Below are 16,062 nucleotides of genomic sequence, written 5' to 3' on the forward strand. Positions count from 1 at the left end.
GTGGATATTTGCATGGAAAAGTGACTTGTGACGCTAGTCAAACATCCAGATTGAATAATGCATTTATTTGAATAAAAAGGAGGAAGCTGTTATATAAACATATATACTGTATATAATAAAAGAGGAAAATAAAAAAAAATAAAACATCTCCCACATTCTAGGATGCAGGTGGTCGAAAGAACTACAGTAATACGCTGATTTTATGTAGACATCTCACGTTGATGAAAACACTTGCATGCAGTAGTTTTAGCTCTACACACTCACTCACTCACACACACAAACACATATATACACCAACACACACACTGACACACACACTTTTTTCCTATTTAGCTATGTAGTAGCTTTACCCACGATGAAAAGGGGGAAGGAATCTCAGCATGTATAATAGCACAAGTTGTTAGCATATTAGAGAGAGACATAAAGAGGGAGAGACAGACCATGAACTCATGCAGGCATGCCTATATGTGTGTGTGTGTGTGTGTGTGTGTGTGTGTGTGTGTGTGTGTGTGTGTGTGTGTGTGTGTGTGTGTGTGTGTGTGTGTGTGTGTGTGTGTGTGTGTGTGTGTGTGTGTGTGTGTGTAAAAGTACCAGTCATAGCAGGATATAAAAGAATTATGCCCAGCTGCCAGGCGCCCAGTGCCGGTTGCCAGAGTCCTTAAACACATCCATGTTCTGGATGGCTCCGCTCTCTTCTCCTTCTTGAATATATCTAGCACTTTAAAAATATACAATCTGCTTAGATACTAGGCATTCATAAGCTCCATGACTGGCACTTGGACATCTTATCAACATGAGTTGAAGCCCCTTGGCAACTATGCTAGGCTTTGATCAGACATTTTTGAAACATATCTCATTTTCTTCAAACAAATCCATTGGGGTTGGTGTGCTAAATTTGAAATGAGCTCAAAGCACTAAATGTACCTTATGTTAGCAGAAAACAGAAGCAAATACCTCTACAGTGTGTAAAATAAAGAGGTGAGAAGTCTGATAAACAAGAAAAAGGGTAAGAAAAAGAAGTAGAGAATATGTTAAAGAACAGTGAGGACAAAAAAAGGTGAGAGAAATGTAGCCAGAGAGAGTAAAGGGAAGATCACAGCATGCATGGGCTGTAGTATGAGATCAACGGACAAACATATCTGCAACCTTGGCAGACACAAATCAGCATCCATCCTCTGAATGGCTTGAGACAGTTACGTACAGAGAGACAATTTCACCTTGTATCTTCCCCTGAATTTTTGCCTTTCTCCCTGTCGGTGGGAGAGAAACTGAAAGTGAGTGAGTAAAAGAAAGAGATAGAAAAGTCGGTCCCAGCGCATGCTGCGGAACAGTAAGGGAGAAAGTGAAAGAAAAAGAGAAAGAGAAAGATGTAGACAAGAAAAAAAGAAACCTAAATGGACCAATTCAGCTGGCGGAGCCACACAGAGAATTCACCTGAGGGCAGTATCATGCCCTGTTTGTGTCTCCATGGAGACGGGCCTCCTGAGTGTGCGCTTCTGTACACATTGACAGTCGTCCAGATAGCTGGTCCTGCTATTGATTTCAACACACTTTCCTCAACAGTTCAGGGGAATAAACGAGCCTGTGGTCAAATTCTCTGCTGCAACCGGATTGGTGTGGACCTCTGCAGAAGCTGCTGTGTGATCTTGTTAATGTTTAGATTGATTACACATGTTGGTTGCAGTTGATCATTGACTATTTTAAGAGAAATTTCCCATGTGCACATTGCATTCCTCTGTTAAAGTCTAATAGGGCTTAAATCAGTCATTCTTTCAGCTGCTAAAAGGCATTTGTCGTATAATATGTTTGAAAGACTTCCACCAACTGGGCTGAAGGCTTGATAAAATCTTACAGTCTGGTGCCTTGAGATGTTAGTATATATATAGAACAGGGCATATCAGTGTTGTATCCTGCACAGTTTCAAGCCCTGAAACAGTTGTCCTTAATGACAAGTCTTTTCTGTCATCTCACATTCTACTTCCCTCAATATCCTGACCATAGGAACCAGATCAGAGGCTCAGGATGCCCTTTATCTAGGGCATTTGGGCCAGTGTCCGCTTACAGTCCCCACTCTGAACACACGGCACATTATGGAAGTTTTAATAGGTGATCAGAGCAGCTGTTGCCGGCACCGCGATGATTTACTGTGGCTAAGAGAGAGCTTAATGACTACAGAGGAAGACAGCTCTTAACCCTTTGATGTGCGCTGGATAATGTAATAGGATCAGGTAGCCCCCTGGGAAAGATGCATGCACCAACATGAGCATACACTAGCACCAACGCTTTAGGAATACAATTACACAGTCTAAAGGCTCCTTAGTAAGAGGGTGCTAACCCCATACTGCTATACAGTAGGAAAAAAACAACATATGGGTTTGGCTTGTGCCAATAGTCATTGCTTGTGACAGGCTTGTAAGGTCCATGCATGAACATATAAACACACACACAAACACACATCCACATACGTTTGTGTTGCTTGCTGACAGGTGGTGCATGCTCAAGGAAATACAAGCTTACCCAGCACAAACAGGCCCCGTAGGCTTAGCACATCAGCAGAGAGAAATTGGAGCACTTATGCAGAAGCTAGCACTATTCAGACCATGCGACATCCATCTCAAGGATCAAAGGGCACAAATTCTGTTTGTACCTTGAAGAAAACCAATATCATTTATTTCAGTGTGTCCGACATCACCTCTGCGAAAAACAGGGATTGGTCTGCTCAAAATGGCATGAGCTGAGATGGATTAAACATCTGATGATTTATAACTTTATCAAAATAAGACTACAAGGATAAAGCAATGATAGGTACTGTTAGGCTAAATCCAAATGTCAGCCGTTTATCTTGAAATCGGTGACAACGCTAACATGATAATGCTATTTAATGTTTACCGACATCGTCATAGTTTAGAAGCTACAATTAGCTATTTAACAGTAAACATAAAGGACAGCTGAGACTGATCAGTTCATAAATTTCAATGCAATCCATTCAATTACTCAAAACCCCAAATGTCAACCTCTAGGAACATGCATGCTCGCACACATGCATGGGAATAGAAATAGCCCACCAACGTTTATGTGCAGTAATCATCGCTGTAAAAACAAAAAATCTCAGCCAACCTACTGTTTTGAACTCCAACATAAACCTCCAGCTCAGGCCCCATTAACCCATCTAGCAATGATGGCTATATTGTCCACAAGCTCTCAGAGGCCAGCCAGGATGTAATCAAAAACAGACGGAATAATCAACAAAAATGCTCTCTATTCCGGTAAGGATGTCTCCCAAAAGCACATGAATTACATTGAAGCAGGCGCTGGGACTGTGAATGATGTTGGGCTACGGGCACCAGCCAAGTCACTGTCTCCCAATGCCAAGTAAGGGGATGCCAGGCACTTCCTGCTGTAAACAATCTACCCACAGACAGAGAAAGAGGGGAGGAAACCTCTGAATGAGAAACAACAGGAGACGGGAGAAGTCCCAGTTGCTCAATGAAAATTTCTCCAATGAACGATTGTGTTCAATTTGTCAGACAAGCTACCGTAGTCTGTTTGAGGGGAATGTGTGTGTGTGTGTGTGTGTGTGTGTGTGTGTGTGTGTGTGTGTGTGTGTGTGTGTGTGTGTGTGTGTGTGTGTGTGTGTGTGTGTGTGTGTGTGTGTGTGTGTGTGTGTGTGTGTGTGTGTGTGTGTTAGGACAAATGGCATCTCTCTGTGTGGATGAACACATAAAGTGCTCAGGGCTTATGGAGACAGACGTTGGATATACAGCTTGGCTGAGTTCAAACTAAATAATAAGGGCTCTCTCTCCTTTCCTCATTACTCTTTCCTCCAAAATATTGTCTAATTTATTTCCAACTGCTGGCCGGAGCAGTTGTATTGGTTCCATTAGATATCAGTGCTAATATTGACCTTACATGTCGCCATGAGTAGCTGTTATCTTGTTGACTTTGATCCCCGTAATGTCTGTGATTTTTTGCACTTTTTGGGATAATTTCAATTTTCTTACCCCTTGGCAACTATACTAACAATCCCACTGACAGTTTTTGCTGGGATTCGACACAAACTTGCTCCTCCGACCCTCTTAAAATGAACTTGGGACAAACTGGAGCTTTCGAATCATCATGGGGAGGGTTATAGTGCATAGACTGTATCACTAGCTCACAGTATTTATTCACTTGTGTAAATCAATCTCTTTTACTGTCTCTGCGTGTGGGAATGCAGTAAAAAGTGAGAGAGTCAAAATGCAGTGTGACGTACGTCTGGCTCTTGCAGGATGGCAGAGCTTGTATATAAACCTCTCGATGAACAGACCAACATGTGGAGACGCTGGGACATATGTGTTTGCACATAAATTATCGTGTATGCATGCACACGCACGCACAGGCAACAAACAAAGAACACACACAAGAATGATGAGTGTTAGCCACGCATGCAGGCTCACATCCCCTCAGACATTAGCTCACACACAACAAACACATACCTTTAATTGTAATTCACATGATCATTTTCAATACAAAAGAGACTGAGGCCTCATATTAGCCCTGATGTCAGAGCTGGTGAGCAAAGGATAACATTAACATGAACGTCCTGTTCCTTAAAGCACCCTGTCTGCATCAAAACAAGAGCCCAGTCAGTACACAGCTGTACGCAGTGTGCGACAGTCTGCAGTTCAATCAATAAGAGAACTGCTTTTATTGCTTACCTATTTACACACCGCTTTCACTGAGAGTTGAGTTATCTTTGTCAATAATGTATTGCACTGACAGCGATGTAACCTCCAATTAAGTTATACCACCTTCTTTCTCTGCATGACCAGTGCTCGTTTTCACTCCTCGGAGAATAAGGACAGGGGGGAGGGGTGGTTTAACAAGTTTGGCTCACTCTAAAAACAAATGACAGCCTACAAAACAAATGTGGCATTACAATGGAGAATTAAAAGGCTTGACATTTACCAAGGCTCATTTATATGGCTGCCCATACTTAGCTCATTGGCAGCCCCTATTACACAGGGTAGAGCAGGAGTGAGATGCTGGGCCGGGCAAACAGTGGGGTGAGCCATTTATGGCCTATGGAAGGACGGTCTTGTAGATGAATGAACACCTGGATTAATGGGGTCAGTGAGCGCCAAGCTGCTGAGGAAGGAGAATCCCAGCCAAGGCAGCCATTTTATATTTTACTTATACTGCATGTCTCATGGACCGTTTTCCTCTGCTGGTTTCAGGGGGGTAGCAGGTCCCACAGGGGCACAATGGAGCAAAGAAAGGACATGTTTGGACATGTACTGTATATAGCACATGAGTAGTGAGGGTGCTAGTTATACAGTTGTGATTTTATAAAGCCATTTCAAGGACAAAACCCAATAGGTTATGCTGGTTTACAATCATTTCTACAATCGTGACAAAATGTTATAGTTTTGAATCAAAAATGTGTGTTTAAGATTATTCATGGAGAAGAGATTAACTGTCTTCAAATCCACATAACTTTCTGTGATGCCATTCTTTTGATTACATTTGAATGTCTGTTGGAAGTAACTTGGGCTCAATTCACACCTGGCAACCTTGACTCCTCTCTGAAAGTGCTTTACAATGCAAGCTAAACAGGAAGGATGCTGGCCCTTTAAATGGAGCTCTGGGTGCTTGGCAGGCTAATAGAAGCAGTGTAAAGGTGATAGTGGATGGCAACCTGAAAAATGGTCTTATCTGAAAAGGTCCAGGACAGTTATAAATGAAATAATCGCACTGGGCACATTAATCCATGTTCATACCCTAGGGGGAAACCTCCATTCACCATTTGATCTGTGTGTGAGTGTATGTATACAGTCGGGGTATGTGTGTCTCAGTGACCAATAATCCCCCCCCCCCTTCGATCATTCTCTTTTAGGTTTCATTATTCTCTTTAACTTGCTTTTACCCAGGAACTCTTTCAGGGGAAACAGAGGGAGAAGTACGAAAAAGACAGGAGAACAACCAAAAAAAGGGCAGGACAGAAAGTAAATACATTTAAGTCACAATATGCAATTTGGCATGACCACTGGAGTTTAAATGAAGTGCAGTTCTTGCTCATTATGTTCCCTGAGTTAGGGAGAGTTGGGGCATCTCATGGACAGGAGAGAGACAGTCCTCTTTCATTGAAGATTATTTCTGTCATGAGAAATATATTAGTATATTAGCAACAGTTTGCTGATTTAAAGATTCCAAGCAGTTCATCCCTTCACCCCAGCACCATTCACATGATTTTGTATCTTCCCGATAATTCAGGCGACACTTTCTTTTTTTATCATTTCATTTGGGAAAAAAACTGCAGTAAAAAATTACAAACTAAACTACTATAGGTTTAACAGTGTCACCATGTATTTCTATGAGGAAGATAGATAAAATGAGAAATGCCATCTAGTCAAGGGAATCCCTTGATCACAGGAATTCAAATTTGTGAGAGAAAACAAACTACAACTCATAGTCAACACCGCCATCTACTGGTCATAAATCCTGTGTGCCAACCACTGAACCACTTCTATGTGTGTGCACAGAACTGCTACGTTGATTGAAAAGCAGGGCCATGTCACAAAATACATAATTGTGTTTCAAAAGTCCTCCAAAAACAAATTTCATTTATAAAAAGGGACCCAATGTTTCATAATGTGTCTGTACAAATCGGAGTTTTGTTTTTCAATCTACTTTGATATAACAATAGCACACAAACTCTAAGCCTTTCAAAGCTAGTGATACCCTTTAGGAAAAATGGTCATGGTTGGCAAACAAAGGGGTTCTACGACAAAAATAATATTGCACTTTTGGCTTTTCCAAGACTTGACAAAAGCCCATGCACAGCAAAAGCAATTTTAAAATGTGTTTATGACCAGTAAATTGGCTTTAAAATGTACACTTGCATAGTGCGTCTTCAGAAAATCCGTTATCACATTTCCTCTGGTAGGCCTACATCAAGTAGCTCAGAAAGTATAAATGATCTACTGCCACCATGGCATACACTACAAAGATACACAACACTATTCGAAACGTTATCAACACCTTCGTGTTACTATCTCAATATGAAAACAAAGTTATGTTTATAGATGAATGGATAAATGGATTTAGGATTAGAGTACCTAAATGTATATCTGAAACTGCGATGGTTACTTGTCCTTTGATGAAGGAAACCAATAGTGTGTGTGCTGTTAGATTAGAGTACATGGCAACGCTGCCACCTAGTGAACACAGGCTGAAAACAGCCAAAAATGTTGAGACTATTTGTGAAAGATTTAATTGGGTAAATGTGAAAACTTTTTAATCACAATTCAAGGCAAGTAAAAGCAGAACAACCATTGCTTTGGTCAAGTTTGATTAAAAAAAACAAAAAAAAAAACATTATTGAGTTTAAATAAATACAGTGCTCAAGCAGGTAGCTTCAAGGAAATAAAAGCTAATGCAACCAACATTAGGCCTGCCTGAAGCTTGAAAATGTATGTTGTTGGTAATATTGGTTTGATGGTGAAAGTAAGCCCAGATCTCCATTTAATCTTCTCTTATGCTCCCTTTTTAATTCTGCTCACTGACCTTTTTTTTTTTTAACACTTTTAGTATATACAAACAAAGGCACTATAAATGCCATTGTGGAAAGATTCTCCATATGAGTGATTATCCCCGTGGCTCCAATCTTATCTTTGCACAGCTCGGCAATCACAGCTCTAATCAGACTATTTGTTTTTAGAAAGAAAAACCCCAACAATTACAACCTCAGATAAGTGTGATTGGATGAAGTTTCTGAAGCTATTCAAACCATGTGACAAGCACCTCTGATGAAGCATATAGAAAATAAACTGGCATTCCAAAAACATCGACTCAATGCCCTTTACACTGTGTGACCTCAATAACAGTAACACTGTCCTTAAGCTATAACACAAATCAATGTCTCACAAAGCTGTGGGTTTTTACAACCTTTGTCTTTAGATTAACATTAGAGAGTAAACCCCCTCTAGTGGCCTAGGATCCCTCTTAAATGTCAAGGCTAATACGTAACTACCCTTTAACAACTTCTCTTTAACGATTATTAATTAGAAATCATACACCAAGGAATTCACGTTGTGCTGTGTTTTGAATTGCAAACTTTGGGCTTTGGTATTTACAATTTGTTATCCTTGGTATTACCCTCAACGTCCCCAGGAACCTTAGTGAAAGAAGGTGGTAATGCTCTTACAAAGGTTGCCCTTCGTGTTCACTGTGACAAAGGTCATGGAGTCATTTATTATCAGTTGACTGACAGAACACCAGAGGTTGGTCTGGAAGGATTGTCAATTGATCCGAGAATGAACTATTGTTGAAGCGGAGCACATTTGAATGTGCAGATTCAAATGTATGCTATTCAAATCCTTCTCAAACTCACATCTCAAATGTAAATACCTCTGAAGACTTGAAGCAAACAGTGTTGCTTTATAGCTCCTCTATGTGGAAAGTTAATACTTTTCTTTTAATTCAGTCAGCCATGTACATTAACCCTGGTCTCATGAAATGTGAACAGAGTTCTTTGTGAATTTAAATCTAATCTGTACATCAGGTCTTAAGAAAGCAGAAGGTTCATTCATGCATAGTGAACTTTATTCAACATGTGCTCATATTTACATAAACCCATGTACGTGAACAATTTGTTCTTTAAAAAAGGAATCCAAAGGGAAGAAGAAGCAATGGAGAGGAAGCAAAAGCACCTTAACCCTCTGACATTTTCTAATTAGGCTGTGGCTCGCCAGCAGATCAAAGCTAGGATAATCCTAAAGCTGGGTGGCCTGGCTACTCGTAAATGGACCTAAATATGAGAGTAAGAACAAATAGGCAGTCAGGAAGAAAAACAAGTGTGCTAGTGTTAGTTACAGTAAAGAACGACAAGTGCAGGGGATGACAAAAAGAAAGAGATGATAGAGAGTAGAACATATGGAGGAGATAGAGAACAAATTTGCGCTGAGCTTGTACTGGGAACGGAGAGGGAGGAGGGGAGGTTCACGGTTGGTGCACTGGTATGTGACGTCAGCGGCTTGTTGGATTGAGGTGGTGCGTCCTGCTGATTTTAATCCGAACTCATTAAGGAACAGGGAGCAAGTGCCTGTGCAAGCTCTCTGGGGAAAGAGAGAAAGTGACCGGAGAAGGAAGGAACACTAAAGCATCCATCAAAGGAGATAAGTGGAACTAATTTACAGTTTGAGAGACACAAGACAGAGGAGATCAAGCATTTATTTTTTCTGTTTCATACCCGCTTTCCCTCATCACCCTTTCCCTTGTTTTTAATAAACTTTTTTACTTGAAGACTTAACGTGTGGCCTGTTCAAGCATGCCCACAAACGGATTTAACAGGGCTCTGAAGCTGCAGTTCGGCCTTATCAACTATGAGAGCCGCTACCTGACAGCCGAGGCCTTTGGCTTTAAGGTAAATGCTTCAGGCGTCAGCATGAAGAAGAAACAGATCTGGACCCTAGAACAGGATGAGAAAGATGGCCAGGTCGTTTTCCTCCGTAGTCATCTGGGACGCTATCTGGCTTCTGACAAAGATGGGAAGGTCACATGTGGGACAGAGAAGCCTGACCCTGACAGTCGTTTCCTTATTGTGCCTCAATCTGATGGGCGCTGGGCTCTGCAATCAGAGCCTTACCTGCGTTACTTTGGAGGCTCGGCTGACTACCTGTCCTGCTTTGCCCAAGCCATTGGTGAACAAGAGCTGTGGGCTGTTCATTTGGCTTTACATCCGCAGGCCAGCTTGCTCAGTGTGGCACGTAAGCGCTATGCCCATCTGTCTGCTTCAGATGGAGAGATCTCAGTGGACAGTAATATTCCCTGGGGAGTTCACTCCCTGGTCACCTTGGTATACCTCGATGGCAAGTACAGCCTGAAGACCTGTGACAGTCGTTTCCTCAGCAATGATGGCAAACTGGTGAAACACAACACCAACAATACAAGCTTTACACTGGAGCTGAAATCTGGCAAGCTGGCTTTTAAGGACAGTGACGGGAAATATCTGACCCCAGTGGGTCCCACAGGGACGCTGCGGTCCGGCCGATGCTCCAAGCCTGGAAAAGATGAGCTGTTTGATCTTGAAGAGAGTCATCCACAAGTAGTTTTTCAAGCTGCCAACAAAAGATTTGTCTCTGTCAAACAAGGTAATCAGTCCTAATTCAATCTTCAGTAAAAAAGAATACATTATCTGAAATTGAAGTTTCCTACAGAAAATGGATTAGATTGCTGGATTTTTTATCATTGAAATTACATAAGGTTAAAGAAAAGATATGATTGTTTGCAAGTTATTTGTTTGAAGAAAGATTTTTCCAAAATGAAGGGCGTTTAGGTTAACAGGTGGGCATGAAAACAATATGGCAAATATGTAGGCTAAACGTAGCTAGATGCTAAATTCAAGCTTGGGGAAGAAAGAAAAAAGTATATGGGGAAGTTGCTGTCAGTCCTTTAAAATATTGTAATTTTCTTTGTGTTATTCTTATTACAATTGATCCTTGCGTTCTGTGGTTAAATGTAGTAGTCGCCTTTCAGGTACTGTTGATTTCATATCAGTTCACCTTGATTTAGTATTATATTCGGTCTCCTTTTAGTATTTAGATAACTTGTATTGTTTTGCTAAGCTGCTGGAAAACTGTTACATTTTGCAAGTTAATCTATTGGTATGTTAGCTCAGAGCCTAGCCTTAACCTTTGTAAAACACCTGAACAAATAACACAGTAGAGTACATTCTAGAGACTTTCATAACCCAAGATCGCCTGGATTTGTATTTATTTATTACAGTAACTTAAAGTACCCAAAAAAAGCAAATTAGCAACATGTACCCGCTAATGTAAGGAAAGTTTTACTTTTCTTGACTACATGCTACATCCAGAAAGGTTGACAGCCATGCTGTGGACGTAATTGTGGTAATGGGCTTTGTCATTTCCATTGCGTGTCCATTGAAGATTAAGCAGCGTGCAAATGACTTCAGGGCAGGTCTGTGCCCCACAGGTGTCAATTACCATCATTGGACTTTAAGCCTTGTGGTTACTCGCTATTTACAATCGTCAATCAAGTGTAGGTCTCCAAATGATGTAAATCTGTGGGTGGCCAGTGGTGGCTGCAGCAAAACTGAGCTACAGCCACTACAGATTTACAAGATATTTATTCAGCCTACACGATGTGATCTGCTCTGTCCTGTATAACTATTCCAGCAAACAATGTGGGAGGACAGCGGAACAAATTGTGTTCAAGTAGTAAAAGCTTTAAAATTCAATTACAAACAACAGCTTATTTAACTAGGGTTAAATGCACATACAATACGAGCACAGCTGAGGAACAAGGTTCTCACACAAACACAAGACTGCAGACATCATTATGCTTATGAAAGAATTAAATGCTGCATAAAAAAAGGTCACTATCGGGGCACCATTTGTACAAACTATTGTCATAATGTAGAAGAAACAATTACATTTTTTATTGTAGTGTTTAGCTTGTGGCATACACGTTTTTTTAAGGAACCAGGCACTGAAAGCTGCTTAGTGGGCCCTGCAGTGCAGATTTGCATTTCACCACTCTGGGAATTACAGCAAGCGAATGAACGAGGAAGGGTGGAGGGGTGACAGTGGGGGATTAGGGTTGTTACAGGCTTAAGAGAAAGGTTGAAGGATATTTCTGTGGCATCTAATTTGAACTACAGCAGACACGGTTCAGTTGTGTCTGTGTATTCTCCACCACCTTACACACGCCACCAGACAGTGTTAATGCATGTGGATTAAGTGTACAACACTACATTGGCTGTAAATCAGGCCTCATGTTAAAAAGAATGGTGCAATAACCTACTACGTGGAAATATGGGCACCATGTTATGCAGTACTTTAATGCTACTAAGTGTTAGATTTACTTTACTTTATTTTGTATGTAAAAAAACAGATCACATGAGTAAATAAATGAAATGTGCTTAATAGTTAACAGAGCGAGGCGCAGAAACATCCGCAGCTCACAGATAGCGACAGAGCAGGTTACTGTTTAAAGGGATTCTCTCTTCCAAATGTACAAAACACACACTGATATGTTTGTTATGGTGGGGGGAAAAGGCAAAACATTGCAAAGTGTTAGAAATGATATCCACTTCTCCAGCAAACCTGGCCAAAGCATCATGCTACAGAGCTTTTCGTTGGTGTAATCCATTAGAGTGGAGTCATTTTAACAATTATCCAACTAGACCCAGTTTCTAGTATTGCTTGAATAAAGTCACTAATATTAATTAGTAAAGAAACACATGGGTCAAGTCATTAATGTAAATATGAAGTATTCAAAGCTTAAATATATTTAGTTAATCTGCCAAATAAAATGAGGAGTCAGACTTGAATGAGTTATTGAAAGTAGCACCCCTATTATAAGCTCCAACAAAAGTAAATGCTACAAAATACGTCTCTTTGGCAATTCCTGAGAGAGCAAATTACATTCAAGAGGAGGCAACCATAAAGTCCATAATTTCTATTGAACAAAGGTATAATTATGGCTGTATTTTCTTCCCTTATTACCAGGAGTGAGCATTTCCGCCAATCAGGATGTAGAAACAGACATGGAGACCTTCCAGATGGAGATTGATAAGGAGAGCAAAAAGTCTATGTTCCGGACCAATGGGGGATCTTACTGGACTCTAGTGACTCACGGAGAGATACAGTCCACTGCCACAGAAGTGTAAGTATGTCTTACAGCTTTCAAAAGGTTTGCTTTTCTTTATGTTTTTAATTACATCTCCATTACCTCTCCATGCTTTCTTCTCAGGGAGGTCAACACAATGTTTGACATAGAGTGGCGAGGACAAAGGGTTGCACTCAGAGCAAGTAATGGGAAGTATGTCTGTACAAAGAAGAATGGACAGCTCTCAGCAGTCAGCGACATAGTGGGTAAGTCCTTTCACGCAAGCCACTTGAGATTCACAACAGGGTAAGCCTTGAGGACCAATGCACACTAATGAACAGTATTTTTCCTGCATTGTAGGTGATGATGAATTATTCCTGATGAAACTCATCAACCGCCCTATGTTGATCCTTCGTGGAGAAAACGGCTTTGTGTGTCACCACAAGAACTCCAATACTCTGAACGCAAATCGATCAGTCTATGACATTTTCTCATTGATTTTCAATGATGGCGCCTACAATGTAAAAAGTCAGTATTCTGATTATATGCTTGACATACACAATGACAACATTCTCTTTTGAAAGATATTCAGCATCTATTAAATCAATTGTTAATTTAAACTAACAGCTAATTCACTCATATTCCCTTCTGCAGGTGTAAATGGAAAGTTCTGGTTCGTTTCTAGCAATGGCCTAGTGTGCTCGGATGGAGAAAAACCAGAAGACTTTTTCCTTGAGTTCCTGGAACATGGACGCGTCGCCATTAAGAGCTCTGATGGCAAGTACCTTCGTGGAGACCAAGGAGGTACACTTATGGGTGATGGTACAAATGTTGATGCATCTTCGCTTTGGGAGTATTGATCATTTTCAATCAGGGTCCTCAAAGAGGGAGCAGAAAGGTGGGGTGTAGGACCTGCTTTCATCAGCTCAAATGAAACGGACTGACTGGGTAACATGTTTCCTGTTATTTTTACTAGCAGGCCAGGTGCCCGATCCAATTTTTGTTGTTGTTACTTTTTAACACTCAGGGCGATATGTGTGTTATTTTTTGTGAACGTTAAATGCCAACATCAAACAACACATACTGGTTAAAACATGTAATTTCACAAATCCAGAACAAGAAAGCAGCTGTATCAATTCTTCAGACTTTTTGTTTAGTACATAGGATAACTGACAACGAAATATCTTTGATGGCAGACATATGTAAGTGTTGCTGCCTCTGCTTGTTGCTGCCTTTAACGCAGTTCTCAGTTTAGGCTATTCAGAAAGCTTGGCCGATAATTAATTCTGTCGAATTCACCTGGTAAAAAACACCCAATATCACTGAATGCTGGAAAAACCTTTGAAGATTTCTCTGTGTACACAAATGAAAATTAGACAATGTAGGATCAGTGTGACTGCATTGTTAGGTGTGCTGTCTTTAAAGGGATACTCACTTATATTGGTTTAGACCTTAGTCAAATATTTGTATTAGTATCTTTCTTTTGTTATTCCTGTCAACAATCCCCCTGCGTTTTTTAAATTATTTCAATATTTTGACATGTTTTACTAGAGACTTGTGGGCATTTTGAGCAACGGTAATGCACCACCGTCTTCAAAAACAACTAATGGCTGGTGCCAATGGTGGTTTGATTTATCTAAATGGACAGCTCTATTAGAGAAAAATATGGAGTGTAATGGAGCAAATAGCATCACAAAGCATCACTTCAAACACTGAAATATGTGTTTGTGTAACATAGAGATACAGAGAGTGGACATCTACAGGAGTAGAGGATATCAGTAGAATTTTCACATATCCGAATCGGAGAAAAGCAAAATACCAAAGGGGGAGCACATATAAAGCATTTGATGGACTATACATCATTTTTAATGTACCAGGTACGAACACAGAAAGTGCTTCTCTGATGTTCTGCCTAGGGGCCTTAAACTATACTGCACTCTACATCCCTTTATACACGGTTCTGTGTTCAGAGTTGGGAGATAAGATTAGAACATTTTATGGAATAGATAACATACATATTTGAAAACAAATGCAAAGGTTTCTTACGGGAATAAATAAGGCCTTTACAGCTGTGACATAATGACATAATGCTATTATATTTGATGTGTCAAAATAATGATTGTTTGTTTTCTGTCAGTTTGACCACAATTCGATGTATAACCTGAATATGTATTCATCCTGTAGATTTGTGTCAGCTATCCCCCGAAAGAAATACAATTTGCACTACTTCAAGTATAAAGTCTCAATATTTTTGTCATGTGTGCAATTTGCAAACATTACAGAGACATTTTTAGCAGGGCTTAAAAGGCTTAGTCACCCATGCAACCTGCACCAGCTCACAGAACCCTCCAGACATCTTTTAGAAAGTATTAAGAAATAGATATATATCCACACAGTAGAAATGTATTGTTGAACTGTCTTTGAATGTGCAGATTTTTTTGAAAACGATGATGTCAATAAAAACTTTACAATATCCTTGTTGACTTTGTGACAACAATTGTATGCCAAACTAAGAGCAGGAACCATGGCTCCTGCGGTCTGCAATGTCAAATGACCTTGAGCAAGACACTGGACTGCAAATGATCTGTTTGGATAAGGTCATCATGTACATGAGTCAGTATTATCCCACAAACAACAGATGCCTGTGAGAAAGGAATGAAAGTATTATAAAATCAGTCTGTTGCTATCATATTCCAGCTCAAGTACCATAGAGCAGAAATGACTTAATAGGCCTTTTTTTATATTAGGAATTTCGACTTTTTATAGTAGGAACAGTTCATGATAATTGGATTTCGCATATACCGTTCTATTTTTATGGACAAAGCTTGATCATTTGCCTCTCAAGCTGCCCGCCTGCCCACGGGGGGCGATTATAATGATGATAACACTGCTTGTTCAATATTATTGTATTATATATTATAATTAGAAGCAGTAATAATAATAATAATGATGATGATGAAAACAACAACAAAAGGCTTAGGGCGAAATCATTTAACATTAATTGTCATTCACAAAATAAAGCACAAGTCCTTCCCTATAGACAAAAAACACAGTGAGAAAAGCAGTATAATTACACTGGTGACGAAATAATGACTACCGTAATTTCCGGACTATTAAGCGCACCTGAATATAAGCCGCACCAACTGAATTTAAAAAAATATGTATTTTGTACATAAATAAGCCGCACATGTCTATAAGCCGCAGGCGCCTACCGGTACATTGAAACAAATGAACTTTACACAGGCTTTAACGAAACACGGCTTGGAACAAAAATGGATGGAATGCTCCGCTATCTTTGCATCAGTGAATTTGCGGAAGTTTGAAACTGTTTCCTCGTAGTCGGGAGGGAGCTGCTGACACAGACTCGTTTGTACCCTGATGGACAGGCCTTTACGTCTCATAAATCTTAGACACCACGATGGTCCACCTCTAAAATCCTCAAACTTCATT

The 16,062-nt window shown here is 40.2% G+C and overlaps 1 protein-coding gene across 1 annotated transcript; it reads left to right on the plus strand.

Annotated features, from left to right (window-relative positions):
* The first annotated feature begins 8,753 nt into the window (after positions 1-8,753).
* On the plus strand, positions 8,754-15,061 carry fscn2a (fascin actin-bundling protein 2a, retinal). The gene is made up of 5 exons (XM_063903177.1): positions 8,754-10,130; positions 12,513-12,669; positions 12,757-12,878; positions 12,973-13,140; positions 13,267-15,061. Exons 1-5 carry the CDS (start codon positions 9,308-9,310, stop codon positions 13,470-13,472), a joined length of 1,476 nt encoding a protein of 491 aa, XP_063759247.1. The 5' UTR covers positions 8,754-9,307; the 3' UTR covers positions 13,473-15,061.
* Positions 15,062-16,062: the final 1,001 nt, after the last annotated feature.

The sequence above is a fragment of the Eleginops maclovinus genome, chromosome 16, assembly GCF_036324505.1.
Source record: "Eleginops maclovinus isolate JMC-PN-2008 ecotype Puerto Natales chromosome 16, JC_Emac_rtc_rv5, whole genome shotgun sequence".
Classification (NCBI taxonomy): Eukaryota; Metazoa; Chordata; class Actinopteri; order Perciformes; family Eleginopidae; genus Eleginops; species Eleginops maclovinus.

Coding starts and splice junctions, on each gene's coding strand:
- fscn2a (XM_063903177.1), top strand. CDS start 9,308: ATGCCCACAAACGGATTTAACAGGGCTCTGAAGCTGCAGTTCGGCCTT. Junction 10,131..12,512: donor ATTTGTCTCTGTCAAACAAG/GTAATCAGTCCT, acceptor CCTTATTACCAG/GAGTGAGCATTTCCGCCAAT. Junction 12,879..12,972: donor AGCAGTCAGCGACATAGTGG/GTAAGTCCTTTC, acceptor CCTGCATTGTAG/GTGATGATGAATTATTCCTG.